Here is a 22,218-nt window from a genome sequence, read left to right as displayed (position 1 = left end):
TTACAAGAATAAACAACACAAACATAATCATGATAATCATAAAAATCATGATTAACATGATTTCTAACCAGTTTTAACATGGTAATACCATGATTTATCATATTTGTTCGGTCTAGATCTAATACACAGCTAACTTGTTTCTAGCTGTTTGAAAATTTCAGAATTACACAAACATATTTTAATAAACATGAAAATGCATTTTTTGGCCAAATATTTTAGTACAGGTTTTCAAAATCAATCATGTTGAACGTGATCACTAAATAAATATACAGTAAGGACATCATTTGACACTCACAGATGTATGTTACTACATATACTCACAGTATATATTACCTGTAATCATTCAATGAATAAAAATGTTATGGAGTGTTGTGAAAATTACAAATCCATACTTTAAATATTAAACATTAAATAAAATCCCAATGAAATAATATTTACTAAATTAAATACAATTATACATTTTGTCTATAAAGCTTTCATCACTGGCTGCTGCCTGTCTCTTTTATATGTTATCATCTCTAATATAATTGGATGTAGGCGATATTAACTCAAACACGTTTCATGTTGAATTACATTTATTATTGCATACATACAACATCAATTGCTCCATACATAAATGTGCACTTTTGGTATGCACTTCAATTACAGATCCAATATTCTAGTTGTAGTTTTGTGGTTTGTCTTTACATACATATAAGGTTAATACCACAGACTTCTGTTCACTACTGGGCTAAAAGCTACAAAGGAACGTTAACTTCGCAAAAGGAGTCGATTATTTCTAGAAAACCTTGCTTCTCATTAATGACTGGCGCAGACAATGTCCGGATTAATGCTTTGATTACATACAGAACAAATGCTTTTGAATGCTAAGTGGTTACATTGCGTTTATCAGTCATTAAAGAAAAAATAAATAATATTATCCACAACCTGATACTAGTCTGTATTCTGGAGATGTTCACAGTTAATGCTTTGGAATGCATTTTGAAATGGTTTCTCATGCATTAATTCAAATATAAATCTTTGCAATAATTCCTGCTGGCTGGCATTCCTCTGACCCCTTGTTCAACCAAAAACTTTCAGTGCTTTACATAAATAAATCTGTAATGCTCAAAGCCAAAATGCGTCGCTCAACACGTCCCAGGCGAACATATGAAAAGCCACGCAGATGTTAAATTTGTACCCAAAATGTAAACAAGGAACAGAAGCACAAATAAAATACTGTTTCCTGAAACACCTTTACACTATAACCAGGAATGGTTTCATGACGCCCTTGAGGGACATTAAAAACCTGCAAAACATTAATAAAAATCACTCCACACATAAAATCAGATCACTCACCCATAATGCATCAGTACACCGTCTGGAATGCTATACAAACTGAACAAATCTGGGAGCTCAAACACATTTGAGATTCGCCAAAATATCTTACTTTTATCAACAAAGCATTATTAACATACATATTACACCATTCATAATCTGTTTAAGGGTTAGTTCACTCAAAAATTACAATTTGTTTTCAGTTACTCACCTTCATGACATCCAAACCAAAATTTTTATCTTCAGAACCAAAATGAAGACATTTCTAAGCAATTCTAACCCTGTATTAAAAAATTGTTCATCCAGAACTTACTTTAAATTATTCATGAAGAGATCTAAAAATACATAAATATGGTTGGGCAGATTTCATTTAAGCTTTTATTCATATACAAACACTAATTTGCAACCATAAACAGAAATGCAAACACTGATACTTAAGAATAAAACTGACTGGTTTCTTACAGAAGCTCAGCTTGCCATGTGACGAGCAAAAACAAACCTGCTTGGTTCTCATGCGTCAAGCAAGCATGCCAAAGTGAAATGCTGTTGAACATGGTTTGCTGATCTGTGTTTGTATGTGAATGAAAGACTAATCAAATCTTTTCATCCCATAAAACACTTTGAAAATAGCTTTAAATTATAAATATTTATTAGTTGATTTGATCCCTTTAAGAGTTCTGAATGAGAAGACTTTCAATGTATGGACAGAAATGTCCATTTCAATTGTGTTCTGAAGATTTAGTTTCAGTTTAGGACAGCATGAGTGTGAGTAAACATGACAGAATATTAATTTAACAGACCACCTTACTGTCAATAATGAACCATAGTTGATACCATAATAAATCTGCATCGCTAAAACAACGAAGATGTAATGCAATAATGACACTGGGGTCAGCAGACATGTAACAAAGACACCAGAAACCCTCAACATTACGATCCAAACACGCAAGCGCATTCGCGCAAAACAGCTAAAGTACACAAAAACAGACGACGCACTCCAAAATACAGCACAGTATTCCTCCACACACGACAATAAATAGATTATCAACAACCTGTTCAACTTAAAAAATACAATTTCATTGAGCGATTAAGTACACATTGCACAAAAGAAAGCATGACCGACATCCTGAAGGAGGAACCCACCAATTCAATCACGCGCACGACACGTTTGATAAATACAGCAGTTCTGTGGTGAGCTTTGGGTAAACTGAAAGCACATGTATATACAGTGTCGATGAATTAGAGGAGCCGCCACGCGAAACAAATACAGCCTAGAAGACAGACGGAGCTTTTCAGTGCACTTTAGATATGGCATGTACTGTATATGCTGCAAATATAAACACAATCCAGAACCACTTTACATTTTTTTTCCTCACTAGGAAGACATAGAATCACTATGAATATGTGTTGAAGATATATTCTGACAACGATATATAGCTACAGGATGTGCTGAGGCTGGGACATGGGGTCTTTAGCATAGCATGAACACCGAGAGAAGTTAAGACCCTCGATTTGAGTTTGCAGCAAAGCATCTGTTAATGCTGCACATGACGCACGTTCTAAACCTAAATGTAGGCAACAGAAACAGGTGAATACATTCATAATGAGATTAACGGCAAACGTAAAATATGTATGCATGTACCACAGCTCACGTGAAGCCCATTGAACAGATATGATGGTGTAGAACAGGTCAGACGCAGCCAGGCATTTTAAATCTGTGCGTATGATAAGAGCACGTTTCTCTTGGGATGTATTGGGTTATAGAATAAAGGGATATTTGATGAATAAAATTAGGAATAATCAATTTTTAATCACCCTCATTTCATGTCTATTTGTTTCTTTTTAAGAACATATTATAGAACTGGATTTGAGTGTTTAATGAAAGTCCAAAATAAAGAGTACAGTTCTCATTTTTGTGTTTCGACATGAGGGTGATTAAAACGATTACATCGACGTTGTGATGAGATATATCATTTAACATTTGTACATTTTTTACAAATGATTATGTAGCTTGTGCAATATGCTAAATGCTGCAATGCATATGTTTGCAAATGACAACATATTCAAATCTGAAGAGCATTTAGTCTTGATTTCCTGCCCACATTGGGCTAAAATAAACAGCCAGATTACCTTTTTTTTTGTACGAACAGGTCATTATATCTGCACTTTTATACAAACCATACATATACGCAATAATATTTCCTTCATATTTAACATCCATACTATATCATCTCTCAGTGAAATCATTTCTGGAAGGGAGTTGGGCGTTTTTGATGCTGGTATTAGTCCGGGTTGGTACAGGCGGAGGGATTGCTGGGAATGCGGAGGTGGGAAGCGATGCCCAGTTGTTGTCCATGCCAAAGCCTGAGCTTGGGAAACTGCTTTGGGTTTGTGGAAAAGGAAGAGGTGAAGCTAATGGGCCGGTCCCAACCCTTTTTGAAAGGAAATCCAAATCATCATCAAAGGTGACCCACTTTTGCGTTTGTTTGTTGGGGGCTGGAGCTGTAGCAGTAACTAAGGACTGTTGTCGGGAGAAGGTTGGAGGAAGGGTGGAACTGTGGCCTACAGCAGACATAGCTCTATTGAAATCAGGTTTAGAGGCTTGCATTTGGGTGTAGAAATCAGGTGTAAGCGATCGGCGCGGGGAGGACTGCAGCCCGCTGGTGAAGGGGTTGGTGCTGTTGGGTCTTGGTTGGATGTCTGTGAGGAATGGATTAGGGGAGCAACGGAGGGTCTCTTGGGATTTGCTGCGGGATGGGGCGGGGGGAGCGAGGAGACACGAAGCGCTGCTGGTGTCCGGAGCTGAGAACAGGGAAAGGTTGCTGGGTAATGTTGAGGATGAGGAAGAAGGGGATGGAGTGGATGTAGAGGAGGATGAGGAGCGAGGGAGGGAAGCGGTGAATGGTGTGTTCTGGAAGAGGGATTGAGGGTTAAGCATGTCGAAGGGGTCTAGGTTCCATTGTGCTTCTCTTTGGACTCCATTCATGTTCTTGGCCTGGGAAAAGACGACACACATGGACTACATTATGAAATCATACTGGTGACAAGAAGCTATAACACTAAATAAATAGTGGAGTCAACATGAAGTCAGATCTGAATTTATTAAAAATATTGGGAACAATCAGTTGGATGTTTGGAATTTTCCTTAGAAGGATTGTTCAACTACATTTTTTCAAATTGATTTTCTCACCCTCACAACATTTCAGATGACGTCTTTTCATCATTAGAAGATTAAAGAAGTTTTTTTTAGCTGAAACTGTGGTCCTTGGTTGTTCAGAAATTACAAGTCAATGACTACTGGTGCTTTGAGAGTCAAAAAACTAATACAGCCAAAACAAAATGAACACCTGTGGCTTCTGATGAAACATTGGGGTCCTATGATATCAAATGATTGGTGCAAGAAGCTAAACAAAGGTATAATTTTTTTTTCTTCATAGTAGCCAATGGCTGGTAGCCATTGACTTGCATTTTATGACTTGCCAAGCATCATGGTTTGACATAAAATTATAATTTTTTTTACTTAAAAAATGCTAATTTAACCCTAATAAGCACTTCAAATATTGGACAAACCTTGGTTTGAGTGATATTTAAACAGGAACAGTAAAATAGACAGTAAGTACTGTATCTTCGGAGTCATTTTCGATTCCAGTGGTCCCTCGCTATAACGTGGTTCACCTTTCGCAGCCTCGCAGATTTTTTTTTTACATTTCTCATGTACAGTAAAGAATGCATTCAGCTTGCCAAATTAACATAAATCTTTGATCGCTAGCAGTGTGAGTTTCAACAAGGATGCAAAAAGGGTTGTAACTGTCCGCAGAAAGATCATCATAAAGGGAGTCGCTCACCCCCAGGCAGGGCCATCAAAACAGGTTTTATTAGGGTAGGCAAACTGGTGCCACAAGTCGGTGGCTGTCTGTGGTGCCCAGCAGCTACGACTCAAGACACTGTTCATATTTCTAAGATTCTGATTGTATAATCACCTTAAATAAAAAAAGATCACAGTTTCACGGTATTGTGATTACCTCTCTAAAATATATGTTTTAATTGTCTGGGTAAAAAAACAACTACTTTTTCCCTTTTGAACACAATATATTTTATTTCGAGAAACATTTAAAATATTTTGGAGTAGTAAACATGTCAGATTAATTCATTAAAATAAATCATTGGCGTCTGCTGTCTTCATTAGTATCTAAAATTCTTAATTAAAAGCAGCATCTTTGGATACCTTTTCTGCTAGAGATACTGTTGTCTTAATAAAAAATTGTACATATACCGTAGAAACGGTATAGCTGAAAACTTTGGTGCTTTTAAACCTTGACTTTTCCAAACCGCGGTATACCTTGAAAACGGTTATCATCCCACGCCTACGCGCCACAGAGCGACATCTGTTTAATTTTATTTTAAATAACACGCGAATCTACATGTCCAGTGTGTGTTACTTCCAACTGTCATGTGTGTGGTGCATTCAGTGTCCGAAGTCTTTGAGAGCATTTAAACAAGATAAAAAAAGTGTGAAAATGTAAATGCCTGTCTGAGAAAAGTGTATAAAGTGTGTAGTGAGGGGTTGTACAGCCTTCAAACATCTATAATAATTGTAAAAATAAAGCTGACTACTTCGCGGATTTCACCTATTGCGGGTTATTTTTAAAACATAACTCTGAGGGAGCAGGCGACGCAGTGGCGCAGTGGGTAGCACGTTCGCCTCACAGCAAGAAAGTAGCTGGGTCGCAGATTCGAACCTCGGCTCAGTTGGTGTTTCTGTGTGGAGTTTGCATGTTCTCCCTATGTTCGCGTGGCTTTCCTCCAGGTGCTCCGGTTTCCCCCACAGTCAAAAGACATGCGGTACAGGTTTATTGGGTAGGCTAAATTGTCCTTAGTGTATGAGTGTGTCTGTGAATGAGTGTATGTGCATGTTTCCCAGAGATGGGTTGCGGCTGGAAGGGCATTCGCTGTGTAAAAAACTTGCTGGATAAGTTGGCGGTTCATTTCACTGTGCGACCCCAGATTAATAAAGGGACTAAGCCGACAAGAAAATGAATGAATGAATGAACTCTGAGGGACCACTGTATTTAGATTATATTATTTTCCGATTTTAAAACTGTAAAATTAAATCATATAACACCAATTAGCATTAAATCATTTATTCCTCAAGTAGTAATATAATTACACATTTTCTGCAGATTTTAACTATTTAGATAATTGACCAAATCAGCGCATAGTAAATGAATGTGCTGAATGCACATTTAGTCACCCTGTTTCCAATAAAAAAGCAGTTGAAAGTATTTCATGTTGACTTAATTTGAAACAATAATGTCACGAGTTGAGGAAAAAATAAAATCACAATGACAAATTGGTTAAAACATAAATGGTGCAATGACAAACCTTAATATAAATCAAATCACTGAAAATCCTGTTTACTAAACGGTTAATTCAAAAACAATGAAAACAGAACTATAAAACATCAAAAACACAAAGATGATTAGTGTACGGAGAACCAAAGTAAAGCATTTTTGCAGATCGAATGACTTTCCCCCAGCCAAGAAACACTGAAAACAATGATAACATACTAGAATTTAAAACAAATACCCATGACAAATACTGGATGACACTTTCCTTGAACCCCCTGTCAGAACCACCACAATATTCTCCAAGCAACGAAAATATCAAGGGGTTCAAGTTAAGTTTTACATGTAAAAATTTCTGATATTTAAAATAAACAAAGAAAAAAGGTCAAATTAAAGATGGGACGAGGAAAAAAACAACTATAACATGTAGGATCCTATATGTATGAGCAACTCATACATCGTGACTACAGGCTATGGTGCCGTGAAGACAACGTAAAGACTAGAAATGACTTAATCCAGTACCTGTTAACCTGAGGATTGCTCCTGCTAGTGAAAGAGAGAGACACACATGCATCAAGAAGAGCCAAACATGACTATGAGAACTACCTGGAGACAGTCCACATTATCCAGTAAAGTATAAAAGAAAGAGGAATAGAGGCCACTAAAGCTGGCCAACGATCCCAGGATGGCATCTTGTGAGTACCTGCTTCTTAAAATGAGAGCTGACTTTGTTACACTTGAAGAGAGAGAGTTCACCCAAACATTTCTCACCATTTACTCACACTCAAGTGTTTCTTTCTAGACTTTTCTGTCTTCTGTTGAACACGAAACAAGATATTTTGAAGAATGTTCCACTGACATCCACATTATGCCCCATTTGCACTGACTGGTACGGTATGGGTCGGTACGGGTAACCTATATCAGGCTTGCGTTTCCACTGCCAAAAGAGTACCAAAGGTGGCCGTGGTGTACGACAGAAAGTTTTAGTTGACGTTATTCTCGCATGAGGAAATCTCGCTCAAAGCAAAGCTGTACGGGTTGTTTACATATCATATGAGAAGCACTTCTCACAAAACAGATGCTTTATACACATAAATAAAATAATAAATACTAACATTTCTGTGAACATAATTTGAATATAACTGCAGATCAATGACTCAGGCCCAATCCTAATTCTACCCCTTAGCCCCCTCTTACCCCTACACCCTCGTTTTGCGCGTGCCCGTGAAGGGGTAGTGGTGTCCCAGTTCTCTTTAGCTTGAAGGCGTAGGGCAAGGGGTATACACCTCTCAAACAAAGATTTTTCAGGACCACACTTGAAACCGAAGGGAAAGAATAAATTCCCAGAATACACTCGCCACAGCTGCACCCGGAAGTAAAGAGATCCACAAAATAGCATTTTTTGTCATTATTACGAATTTTTACAACAGACAAACATGTTTTCATATATTTATAACCGCATTCATGTTTTACCATCATGCTTAAAAAAAAAAACGCTAAATTTCGCGATCTATAATCCCTAAAAATAACTTCTGTACTGCAGTCCCACAACATTCTGACACTCTCGATGAGAGGCTGTCAATGGGCTTTTTACAGTGTCTGCTGTAATGTTAATGTTGTTTTTGGTGTGTTTACATTGATAAATATGGCCACTGTGTTAAATGCACAGTATTACGATCTTATTGCCACATTAGATCGTTATGATAACACAATATATTCCTTCAGTGATTTCCTGAAGATAAATACCAAAAATACCACAACTGGAATCACTACAGCAGTCGCGTTCGTCTGATCTCATATGAAGCAAGAGATGGCGATGACATGATGACGTGTGCAGGTGCTGTAGTGCTGTCCCAATTCTTAGGGGTAAATTTTGAAGTCCTTTCGCTTAACCCTTGGTTGTAAGGGCCAAGGGGAAGGGGTAGAGGTACAAAAATAGAATTGATATTGGGCCGTAGCCTACTGTATAGCCTACTGTAAGGTCTGCAATTTTATATATATATATATATATATATATATATATATATATATATATATATATATATATATATATATATATATATATATATATAAGAAATAAATGCAGCATATATGAACACATACAGCCACTTATAGTAAAACTACACACAACATACATTTAGTCCTTATTTGAGTTCAAAAACAACAAGCAACATATAGGTAAATGATGACAAAATTGACATTTTGGGTGAACTATCCCTTTTTAAAGCGGACCTATACTTTTATAAGGTTTTAACACATTTGTATAATCCCAAAAAAATCATAAACAGTTTCTCAGAACAAGCGATTTCAGATTTAATGTTTACATCACAAAAACAACAACAACAACAACAAAAATTTCAACAACCTATAAAAAATGATCTGTGGCGTATTTTAAAATATGACTGCACATACACACTGGGGACACTTATTTTATCTTGTAAAAAGGGGAGTAATATGTCACCTTTAAAAATGTAAGGGCTTGTGATCTTGACTTTAATGCAGATGTACGCAGAAAAAGAGCACTAACCTGTGTTGTTGGAGCTGGAGCAGATTCAGGTGGCAGTGCATGAGAGGAACGGCTGCGGGGTGGAGGTTTTGGAGATGCCAGTCCAGGCTGAGGGGTGGCAGCGGCTCCGGCTGATGTCTGAGGGGCCTGCTGAGGCATCAGAGGAGCAGGTAAGGTGGGCTGCATTGGTGGAGGGAGCTGGGATTGTATGGGTGGGGGCAGTTGGGGTTGGACTGGAGGCTGAACGGGCGACACAGACTGAGGCTGCATGGGTGATGTCATCTGAGGCCTTACGGGACCTGGCAGTGTCGGGGGTGGACCTGAGGAAATGAAAAATGAAATATATTTCTATGTACGCAAGTTTTAACCCTTGAAATGAAATACCTGGACAAGAAATGTGCAATTGTTTTAATAATTTAAATTAAATAATTTTAAAAAGATATAACCATTTGTTAGTAAATTTGACACATTTCACTTTTGGAGTACATGATGTATCAGGAATATGTTTGTAATGTGCCAGGATCTAAAAACTTCTAATATATATTTAGCTTTACTTCATATCTTACAGACTTTTGGAAATCTATTTAGTTGATGAACACATTTTCACTGTACCCGAAAGTTTTACATTTAAAATAGAGTGATATTTCTGTTGTATTGTTGAAAATAAATGTGATTATACTGTACATAATAATATGCAAAATCCTAGAACATATTGGTTTTACCTGAAAAATATTACGTATTAAAAAAATATTATATTTATATTTTTTCTTACAATCTTATTCTATGGGTCTGAACAGCCTGAGGATGTGGCAATGGTATTTAAAATCGGAATGCATTGTGACTGCGTTCACACCAAAGATGGAAAGAGCATCAAAGTTTGCTCTGGACAACCCTGTCAACAACATTGTCTAGCTTTACTGCTCCGCCGGCGAGAGCGTCAAACTTCGCTACATTGATCGCGTATTTAAAGGGGCCGTTACAGCGAATCATTTACATTCCCTACCCTTCATAAACACATGCTTTCTAGTGTAAAAATGTTGTTGTGTGTGGTGTGGTTTTATTCAGTATGGGTCCATGTCTGAAACATTCTGAAGCAGCAATACAGGTTTGTATTGTCGTTATAGTTAGAATGAGATTCACACTTTTTTAAAGAGAAAAAAAAACAATGTACATCAGTAATTCGCCAGTAATGTCCCTGTAAGAAAACTTTGTAAATAATTGGAAATCCAGCGACAGCAATAATCAAACCTTTGGCAACAACTGTGGTCGGAGCCGAACTGCGTCATCAATCATTAACATAAAGGTGACTTGATTTCAACTCTCCTCTACGCCCACACCAGCAAACATGCGCCAGGCCTCTGCTTGACATTTTTCAACGCTGGCTCTCATTAAAAATGAATGACTTCCGACTACTTTGACGCTCTTGCTGTTTTTAGCGTGAACGCACGGTGAGATTTAAATATTATAATTAATAAAAAATACATATACATTAATAGAGTAAAAATAGAACATTATCAATAACAAAGAAATAAATCATTTTTAGAAATTTGTAAAAAGTTAATAGCCAATCAGAAGTGTTTAACATACCCAGAGGCAGCTCAGACGGTTTGCTTTGGGGTTCAGCAGTGGGTCTTGGAGCTCCGGGATGATTATCTGGTGAGGGTCGAGGGGCTCCAGGATGCACCTCTGCTGTGGGTCTGGGGGCCCCGGGATGAGCAGGAGGAGGAGGTCTGGCCTGAGGCGTGACGCTGATGACTCCTGCTCGGGGTGGAATCTAAAGCCAAAAACTAGATTTTAACATACTTCTTGTAGTATTCTAATTGATTTACTCGCATTTATCAAACCCACCGGCCTTGGGATGCCTCCAGGAGCTGGTCCGGTGGCTTGACCTCGACCTGAAAAACAGTTGATAACATAATCAAACATTACAATTATCAAAATATGATCAAATACTAAATAAAAAACCTGAAAAATGCCAGAAGAATTTCCACAACACAATATTAGGGTATGTGCAGGTTTCTAAAAGTTATATTTAAGAGCAATTTTATAGTACAGAATTTGCAAAAAAAATAATAAATAAATAACGACCATCATTAATACTGTTAATTATACTTATAAAATGTGAAAAACCTCAAAACATCATGAATATTATTAATAAAATAATAATGATAGTAATAGTAATAATAAAAAAACATTGCATCAATTCCACCAAACTGCATTAACAACACTAACAAAACAGAATTTTTCAATATCGATACCTGTCAACTATTTTTAAAAATAAATATAACAATAATTTATATGTGCTTTTTATTATTGTTTTATAGATACATTTCAGCAGATTCTGGTCCTTGGCTGGTCGATTGGTGCATCTCTAGTTCTTCATTTGTTAATGTACATGTTGGGCTCTGCCAATGACTATAAATAGATTTGGTTCCACCTTTGTTGTTCTTAGTGATGATAGACGAATAGATTAAAGTAGGTTTCAAAATGGAAAGAGAATCTTCCTTACCGGGTCGGTTCGATTGCATTTTTAAGATCATTAAAACGCAGATTTGAGACATTTTAAGACTAATTAAGGCCTTACTATCATACTTTAAGAATTTAAAACTTTTTTACACCCTGACTTAAACAGACAATTAAAGGAAGCCTGAAAAATGTCAGATTAGTGCTTCTGTGAGGAGTGACAACATATGCCGAGTTCAGACTGCACGATTTTTAAAGTAGTCATGTCACGGATGTTTTCACACTGTCTATCTGGGCTGACGTTCTGTCTGTGTTTTGTTTACACTGTATGATGGATCTTATGATGTATGATGAAGATTTTACACTGCAGGACTTTTTTTTTTAAACTACATAATGGAAAAGGATGGCTTTAGCTTTAGAAAATGTAGTAATGTTGTTTACTAGTGTTGGGAGATGTCGTCCAATCTGGCATCGTACGATGTCTAATGTGAAACATCGCGATGGACGATGACATTGTTGTCATAGGCGGAGGTGAATTAATAATTTATGAATAATAAATTAATTCATAACAAATTAATAATTTGTAGCCTACCGTTTCAACTACCTGACCCCCATGGTCTTTAACCATAAACAAATCATAAATAAATAAAGATAAGTTGCACACAAATTACCACCTGTCAATCACAGGTTGGTCCGTAAAAAAAGGTGCCCAACCAACAGTATCTGAGGTTTTCACTAAAATTACTAAGTACAAGTGTAAAAGTGAAAGATTGAAGCAGTGTACTGATGCTGTGACACGTTACCTGATAGATTTAAAAGACAGAAGAATCGTTATAAAGAGACAAGATGAATTAAATATCACTTTAACAACTATAGTGAGACGCGATCCTTGATAAACTATCCGACGTGCACTGCTCTCTGGAGGTCAGACGAGCACATGACAGTGTTTGTGTGTGTGTGTGTGGCCACATGATGTGCTTTTTCAGCGAACGGAGGGCTGTTCAGAAATGCTAGGTAAAACACAGTTTTACAAGTGTTGTCTTCTGGCCATCGGCGATGGAGGATAGCATCGACAATGAAAACTGAAAATGAGCGCTTTTAACTTCTCCCTCAACCTCCCTCTAGCCTGCAGATACCCTTACTAGTGGATGCTGCTCTCTCATTGGCTGTAGGTAATCGCCAATGTTATTTTCAATCAGAACATATTTCACACAACATGATTTGAATCGCTGACAGCTCCAGATATTTAGCATGCCAAACTCATCTGCAATTCTCTAATATTGCGTCCTTGATTGTTCAAAATGTGTGACTGTTACGATTAGCCGATTAGCCTGACGATTTCTCCAAACCTGTCGGTGAGTAAAAATCACGGCTAAAATAATGCAGTTTGAACTCGGCATAACTTTTCTCGCCTAATAATCTGAGCTAAAACTCGCGTGGGGTTACAATATATTGGCCCAAATATGTTTGTCCAACCATCTGTAACTGAGCAATGGTGTTACTTAGTGTAGAAACTCACCAGCTGCATCTGCTCGTGCTAACGCAGGGCTTTTTTGTCCTTTTGTTAGCATGAAGAAAAGAAAAAAATCAAAATCTTTTTTTAAATTACTTGTAATTCTGCAAATTATTAAAGCCTTTTTTTTCCCGGAGAAAATATATTTGATCAAACCCACTCCTTACCTGATGGAAAATCCATTTCTGCCATTCTCTATTCATTTACCAACACTAATTCAGCTAGTTCCACTTCACACTCCAAAACTAAATCAAAATTACTGCAACAATTGAGACTTCATGCACTGCATCGTGACAAAGCTGTTGATTTGAATCATTAGTTATGAATAATGAGTCTAATTCTGTTAGCAAGTGCAGGAGGACTCAACTGACCGGAAGACAAACATACACAAAAACCAATCACAGCAAAGACATACTAGAATCTATTTTTTTTTCTCTCAACCAGATATTACCTTCATTATCAGTCAGATCAAACTCTAGATTGAGAGGCTCAGCGAAGCCTTTGAAAGAACACATTCATAATGTTTCCAAAGCACAAAACAAATCACACACAGCTGCAAAAACATTTACAATACTTGATTTTATAGAAACCACAAGAAGACACTGATGATTAGGCTGATGAAAAGCATGAAGACACACAACTAAAAAAGCACAGAGCTGCAACATTGTGCATTAATTGAGAAAAAGTAAGCCAGACACTTTACACATCCTCATCTAAAGCAACCTAACATCAGGATAGGGCTGGGCGAGATGCCAAAAAAATAAATAAATAAATAAATAATAATAATAATAATAATTCAGACTGTTGCACTTATTTTAATACAAACCTAGCAGATCACCTAGATCATTAGGATCAAGTAAATTCCAAGAGTTAAAGCAGGGTGAAACGGCTTTCAGCTACTACACCCCCCGCTGCTGGAATCAGCTTCCAGAAATAATCAGATGTGCTCCAACATTAGGCACATTTAAATCAAGACTGAAAACACATCTGTTTAGCTGTGCCTTTACTGAATGAGCACTGTGCTACGTCCAACAGATCGCAATATTATGTCTTTCTTGTCTTTTTTATTCATGTAAAACCTGTTTTAACACATTTTATATGTTTTTAATAATTCTAACTCTTTGTTGTTTCTATTTTTATTCTTGTTTATGTAAAGCACTTTGAATTACCAATGTGTATGAAATGTGCTATATAAATGAGTTGGCCTTGCCTTATTTTTTTGGTTTTAAATTAAAGTAGTCAACTTTACTTTTGAAAAACATTGTATTGATTTAAAACTTGTAAACCAATGCAGTTCCCATCTTGCAGTTCTGTATTGATCAACTCTTCAAAACATGTTTGTAGTACTTTGTATTCAGTATGATAAAAGTCACTTTTGAATAGATGACCATTAACCAAAACACGAGGAGCATTATTTTTTGTTTTTGTTTTGTTTTTATATATCAACAACTTGTATATTTATTAACTTGTATATTTAGTAAATGTAGCAATGTTTTGGTTGTAAAGAAGTTTCTATGATTGCATAAGGCTGTATTTCAACGCGGAAAAAAACTAGAAAAAAATTGTGGCAAAAAAAGAACAAGTTGAAATTATTCTATACTTAATGCTTAATTAAAATAACTGAAATTTAGCCAAACATTTAATAGAAATCAATTGATGAAAGCAGAAATGTCGCCCAGCCCTACATCAGGTGTAACGAAGCAATTCACAAACAAGTCAATAAACAGCAATACTGAGGCAATATTCAGCTGCTACTACACAATGCTCATGTTTAAGCACAGCATTACCTGCTGAATCTTTTCTAACAGGTGTGGGACTTCTGCCACCTTTAGAATAGCAGGATATTGTAAAATGAAAGATGAAATGCAAATTAAAATCACAAAAACAAAACAACTGAAAACAAAGAGCCAGATTTACTAACAGCCTGTGCCAGTTTAAACCCTACAGACATAATGTCTTAAATAAAAGCATTAGAAATGGGTCTGACCATTCTGCAAATGCATTTGTAGGGGTTTCCATAACAGATTTGTGGAAGGAAAGAATTTAGTAAAATGATTCATGCACTTGGGCCGTCAACATGGCTAAATTTGAATTCTGAAGGCAATATTTAAAGGGATAGTTCAGCCAAAAATGAAAATTCTATTAATTATTTACCTTTAAGTGTTTCTAAACCTTTATAAGTTTCTTTCTTCTCTTGAACACTTAAGAAGATATTTTGAATAAAGCAGTAAACCTGTAACCACTGACTTTCATAGTAGGACAAACAGATATGGAAGTCAATGGTTACAGCTTTTCAGCTTTCTTCAAAATATCTTCAAAGTAAACAGTAAGTAAATGATGAAAGAATTTCATTTTTGGGTGAACTATGCCTTTAATGTTACAGTTAAAATAGTGAATAGACCCTTTTCACATTTCCGTGTTTCTCAGTAGCGGAAATCGCTATAGCTGGGTAAACTTAGAGCGCAGTGAATGGGAGAATGCAACAAATATTTTTTTACAATCCAATTTGCTGAAATAATAACAGAAAAACTCCACGATGGTGCTATCAAGACTTTCAGAAAAAGAGGAAAATACTGTGAGACTGAGGACGGCAGCCAGAGGAGAGAATAACGATAAATTTACTGTTCTTCCCATAAACGCTGCATTAGAAACACCTCACATAATTGTTAATTCGTTTTTTGTAATTAGACGCAAAGATGATATAATACATACATAAACGCATATAAATGTTTATATGTTTTTAAACAAATAAAATATTAAAAACTTTAAAGGATTTAAGGTTATGATGATCTATAAATGCGTCATAACAAGCATGTGAAAAGGGTCCATTCTCTGCTATGACCACAAGAGGGCGCAAGGTCATTATTGAAACGACACTATTTAAAGTGCATAATCTATCAAACAACTGTTCTTAAATAAAATACAATTAAAAAAAAAATCAAGATTAAATTTTATTTGGACAGCCATATCATGCACCATGATTTACCAAGATTTGTGTTTGTAAACTTTAACACTATTTTTGTCATGCCTTAACTAATTTACTCCTGTGTTGTTTGCAGGCTACACACACTTGATTGCTAACTTGCACTGGTCTTGGTATATTGCATTGACGAACATGAAAATGAGCTTCTTTGATGCATTTTGTCAGTAGAAACACATGCAGAACTTGCACCTCTGAGGGGGCTTTTATGAAATTGCGCTTGGATGCCAATTTAACCTGTTCAGTAAATCTGGCCCATAGCATTAAATGTTGTGCACTCATTTAAATGCTGTTTTAGTCCCAGAATAAACTTCTTGACTGAATCTTAACGCTTCTCTTAGGACCAAACATCGTGCCTGTACCTGAGGGTGGTGGTGGGCGCTGTGGAGGTGCAGGTCGGGCTGGCGGGGCATTAGGGCGAGGCGGAGGGGGACGTTTTGGCTCTAGTCCCTGTGAGAATGGAGCTCCTGCTGGCTGACCATCAACTGGAGAACCTGTGCATAGAGAACAAGAGAGAGAGGAACGTCAGATTCTCACAAGCGTCAAAACAAATGTCTGAGGGACTTGTTTAGTTCAGCTCCACAGCACTGCAAACCACACTGAAGCCTGGGGACGCACAGACATACAAACACACTCTGAGAGATCGGGAACTACTGAGGCACATCAGCAAACAGCACTCTTTACCTGCCAGTTCCCTTCTAATGGATGCTGGGCTTAATCCTCCTTTTTGCAATGTAAAAACAAAGGAAAAACAATGTACTGGAGTTTCTGTACAATATGTTGCAGAGTTAAATGAACAATAAACAATGAATAATAAATGAACAATATGTACACCTTCTATGTAAATCTACTACACTGGTATGAATGGACATTTAATTATAGCATAGTATTTGATCTCTTATTTCCTAGATCAATAGATGGATGGATGAATTGATGGATGAACGGATGGGTGGACAGAGAGACAGATAGATACTGTAGGTAATGTATGTATGGATTGATAGATAGGTGGAAAGGTAACAGATGGATGGATAGAGTTTTTAAAAACAGGTCAGACAGACAGACAGAGAGATAGACAGACAAGACTATATACTGGAAAGACAGACATACAAACGGATAGACAGACGGATGGACGGAGTACATAAAAAAAGGAAAGACAGACAGACAGACAGACAGAGAGTAACTGATAACTGGACATGATGGATGGACAGACGGATGGAGTAACTAAAAACTGGACAGACAGACTTAAAGATTGACAGATAGACATATGAACAGATGGATTGATGGAAAGATGGACAGACAGACGAATGGATGGACTAACTAAAAACTGGACAGGCAGACAGAGACAGACAAATAGATGGGATGGTCAATTGATGGATAGATAGAGTAACTAAAAACTGGACTGACAGACAAAGACAGACAGATAGATGGTAGATTGATGGATGGATGGAGTAACTAAAAACTGGACAGAGACAGAAAGATAGCTAGATAGACAGACGGACGGACAGATGAATAGGCAGATGGATAGACGGATGGATAGACAGACAGACTGATGGACTAACTAAAAACTAGACAGACGGTTAAACAGACGGAGAGATAGACGGATGGATGGATAGACAGGCAGATGGATAGAGTAACTAATAACTGGACAGACAAAAAGATAGACAGACGAATGGATGGATTAACAGATGGATGGACAGACAGATAGAAGGATGGATGGATAGACGGGCGGATTGATGGAGTAACTAAAAACTGGACAGACAGATGGAAGGAAAGATGAATGGATTGATGAATAGGTGGATAGATGAACTAACTAAAAACTGGACAGACAGACAGACAGACAGAGATTCACATAGTGTTCACCCATGTTGAGTCAAATACAAATACTACACTACCCTGTGGTGGTCCGGCTGTGCGTGGTGGCGCTCTGCTGGGCCGGATGGGTGGTGCTGGCTCTCCGTGAGTGGGTGAAGGGCATGGGCTGGTGCGTGGAGATGTGGCAGGAGACGCACTCAGATCCATGCCTGCTCCAGGCTGCAGGTGCTGGGGTAAAATATCCTCAACCTCCTCGTCCACATCACCTGTCAAAGCCATATCCGCAATCTAAATAACTCCATTTACATCTTTATTTTGCATTTCAGTACTGCAGAGCCCATACTGTACCTTCCATGTCATACTCTTCTCCTAGGTCAGAGTTTTCTGCCAGCAGGGTGGAGCTGGTGGATGTTGGAATACTTCCACAGATTCTCTCCACACTCATTTCCTCCTCAAGACTCTTTATCCATCCAGGACTCCTCAGGCGGATGTCTATGGTCTTTCCATTCACCTGAGAGGCACATTAGAAGTCAGTTTTATGATACAGTGCGATTTTTGGAAATGTGTCAGATGTATCGTATGGATGTCTCTTACAGTAGACCCACTCAAAGACAGAGCGGCCAGAGCTGAGTATCCCTCCAAAAATGTCACCCACATTTTCTCTTCAACAAACCTGTTCAGCAGGAAATAAAAAGATTATTTTATTATTATTAAACTATTACATTTATTTTTAAAATTTTTTTTTTAATAAATGTGTATGGGTGTACTCTCACTAGGCATGGTTGCCTTGAACTGTGCATAATAGACCGTTTCCACTAAGTAATACAGTTCGGTTTTGCACACTTTTATGGCCGTTTCCACTGTCAAAAGGCGTACCAAACCAAACCGTACCATACCACTTTTTCGGCACCCTTTCGAAAGGGTGCCAAACATTAGAGAGGGTACCAAAAGGCGGATCTAGACGTACAGCTGAATGCTATTAGTTTACAGAGATACGTCATTCGTTCACGCAACAAGCCAGAATGAAAACAAAGAGACCGACATGTTATAAATACACAGCCGAGAGATTACAGCGTAATTATACATACATATAATAACGAGACATGGTCGACCCGGGCTCAAACAAAACTTGTCATCGTCTTGATGAACAGCCACAAAGCCGAAAAGAAGAGCAGATTTACCCTGTGCCCCGTAGTTTTTTACAAGCCAGTCTGAAGAGCGAGCAGTTTCGCTTTCTTGCTTGCACTCGCCGCATGTCTATTTTTGAAATAACAAACTTCTTGAGTTCATGATAATAACGTGCACTTGATTATTGACGTGCTTTTGAAAACCGATCCTGTCAGAAACAAACACACGCGAGAGTGACACATGAAAAAACTCAGGAAAAGCCAGAAATTTTTTTTTCAGCAAACATGAACAAACTCCCATGTTTAACTATTATTATCATCACTTTTTGGACTATTATGAACTCGGAATGATGGAATTATTCTCTCATTTATTGATCTGCAGTTATAATCAACTCATGTTCATAGAAAAGTTAGTAATGAACATTTATACAGAAGTATTTATGTGTATTAAGCATCTGTTTTGTGAAGTGCTTCTAATATGATATGTGAACGACCCGTACAGCTTTACTGTAGACTATTTCTCAAGCAAAAATGATGTTGACTGAAACTTTCTGTCGTTTACCAAAAGAGTACCATTGGTATCCTTTTAGCAGTGGAAACGCAAGTCTGGTAAAGGTGACCCGTACCGTACCAGTCAGTGGAAACCAGCCAAAAAAAAAATGTGGTTTTGCCCCTCCCCTCTTCCTGACAGCCTGCGCTCACATTGCATTTTTACCTTCCAAACCTGAGCATGGTTAAGTAATTGATGATGCGACAGTTCAGTTTAACAGGAAGAGAAGTGCTCTCGCTTAGCGCATTGGAGACTGCTTTAGTTATATTGTTTTGTATTATTTTTAGTCATTTAGGATGCAGTGACACACAGTCGAATATTCAGCTGAACAGATCCACAACCTGCTGCACGTATTAGGAGGTTTGCTGAAGGTGCAGCGAGGGGTTTGCGTCTTTAACAAACTACGACAATTGGTGTTCATTGAAAAGTAAGAATGCTTGAATACATATGAAACAGTCCACACTTGTCAAACAAACCGGGAAACGCTGCCGGGCACGGTTCGGATAGCATACTGTAAGTAAGCCTTATGTAAGGGTCAAAGATGAGACATCCACTTAATTTTCTGCATCAAATTAAAATAGACTTTTGTTTAAAAATGTACTACTGTTTCTGTTTCAGTGTATCAAATTCAACTTTTGTTAAAAAGTTACAAATAAATGAATGGAATCATGTTTGGTCATCATTTTATGATGATTTTATTAGATTAAAATGTAGAGAAAAAAGATCATAAGAAATGTTGTTATATTTTAAATGAAAAAGTACAAAAGTAACTGTTTTAGATAAATAAGATTTTTAAAATGTTTTTTAAGCCTCTTTTACTTTTATGTACTTGATCCAAAGTACTATTTAAAATAATCTGTTTTCTATTTTAATATATATATAGTTTAATATATAAGTTTTAATAAAAATATATGGGTTTTTAACCTTTTAATGGATAGAATAGTACAGGGAATTGACAGGAAATCATTGGGGGCAGAGAGAGGGGAAGGATTGGCAAATGACCTCAAGCAGATCACTATAATATGCTGATTTATCATTCAAACATTGAATAATTATCATTATTTTTATTTACAATAATATTTATTAATAGTACTTTTCCCAGGATTTTTTAATGCACCATACCGATTCAAAAGTCAGTATCTTTAGTTTCTGGTAAATAAATTATACATATTCTCACAATTTTTTTTTTTTTTTTTTAGCAAGGATGCTTTAAAATGATCAAACATGACAATAAAAATATCTATAATGTCACTACAGATTCTAATTACATTTCAGAAAAATGCGATTCTACATTTCTTATTCATCAAAAAAGCTACTCAGCTGTTTTCATAATATTAATAATAATAATAATAATAATAATAGAATATTTTAAAGCTGCAAATCAACATATAAGAATGATTTCAAATGCTCATTAATTCTGCATTCTAATGTATGGTAAAAAATTGAATTGCAATTCACTTTGATCATATTCATGTTGGACTTAACCTGGCTATATAGACATGCAATATAATAATATTATATAAACAAAATATCTCATACCTGATAAGAATAACCTCGCCAAAATTAGCAAACTTGTCCAAAAGATCGTCAATTAAAGCATCATCAAAGTAGTCATCGGGACCAGAAGAGCAGAGAGAGACTAGGATGGTGCCGTCGGGAGGACCCTGCAGGGCGATCACTTCCTTATACACCTGATGACGAGCCTCGGGATCCACCTCAAGTATGTCCACATCTATGATGGCCACCACAGGTCTGTAAGAGATCAATGTTAATGCCACTACAACAGCAGTTCCTAATCCTAAAGTACATGAGGCGCACACGAACAAAACATACAAGCTTTTATTATGGTCAGCAATGCGGTTGACAGACTCCTGCAGTACCTCTAAGGTCCACTGGAAGGCACTAACTATAATCAATACTTCGTTTTTAGATACTAGTATATTTTGCAAAAGGAAAATGATTTTTTATTAGAGACTATCATTTACTTATTAGCAGTGCTGTAAAGTACTCAAGTAAATGGACTTCGTTATTTTACATAAGTATGCTTTTGGCTACTTTGTACTTGTACTGATTATTAAAAATTTAAGCAACTTTTACTCTCTACTTGTCTACATTTTTGATTGAATATATGTACTCTTTACTCCACTACATTTGAACGGACCCTTACCATTACTCATTACATTGTGATTGTGCGCGACAAGTTGACATCTTTATCTACCATGGCTAATTTGTTGGGCGGACGAGGCAATATCGCCATCTGCAGGGTGCTAAAGGTAGTGTATGCTATTTATGAGCTAAATCACGTGAACATGAATTAGCAGCTTGCCTAATGCCAGGTGTTTAATTAGCGACATGGCTGCAGCCAGTGATGAAGCCGAAGCCGGCACATCAAGCAGTGCTAGCACTGATGACCATCCGTGGCCTTAACTGAAAGAAATGTTTTTATTTGCAGATATACAGAATGGCTCTTATAGCATGCAGTGTCTACTTTGTTTGCCACGAACCAAGAAAATAAGTGCTTTTTAAGATTTATCTGCAAATTTGAGAAAACACATTTGGGTAAGAGTCTATTTAATGTGAATTTAGTCAAATCATATCTGACTTT

General features: G+C 37.0%; 1 protein-coding gene across 50 annotated transcripts in view; it reads right to left on the bottom strand.

Annotated features, from left to right (window-relative positions):
- Positions 1-536: 536 nt before the first annotated feature.
- The window catches only part of synj1 (synaptojanin 1), a 52,818-nt gene continuing 31,136 nt past the window's right edge, over positions 537-22,218 (bottom strand). For 4 of the 50 annotated variants that reach the window (XM_087268926.1, XM_087268928.1, XM_087268927.1 and 1 more), the window contains 13 exons: positions 21,153-21,365; positions 18,531-18,609; positions 18,285-18,447; positions 18,017-18,202; positions 16,809-16,847; positions 16,487-16,618; positions 14,932-14,970; positions 13,596-13,643; positions 13,151-13,189; positions 11,017-11,063; positions 10,756-10,942; positions 9,190-9,488; positions 558-4,312 (listed from right to left, as the gene is read on the bottom strand). In XM_087268926.1, the coding sequence (XP_087125052.1) occupies positions 3,545-4,312; positions 9,190-9,488; positions 10,756-10,942; positions 11,017-11,063; positions 13,151-13,189; positions 13,596-13,643; positions 14,932-14,970; positions 16,487-16,618; positions 16,809-16,847; positions 18,017-18,202; positions 18,285-18,447; positions 18,531-18,609; positions 21,153-21,365 (2,239 nt within the window). In that variant the 3' untranslated portion in view covers positions 558-3,544. 50 annotated transcript variants of the gene reach the window in all.

Source organism: Danio rerio, chromosome 10, assembly GCF_052040795.2.
Source record: "Danio rerio strain M-AB ecotype USA chromosome 10, GRCz13ab, whole genome shotgun sequence".
Lineage (NCBI taxonomy): Eukaryota > Metazoa > Chordata > Actinopteri > Cypriniformes > Danionidae > Danio > Danio rerio.
This window is presented reverse-complemented; position numbering and strand designations above follow the sequence as displayed.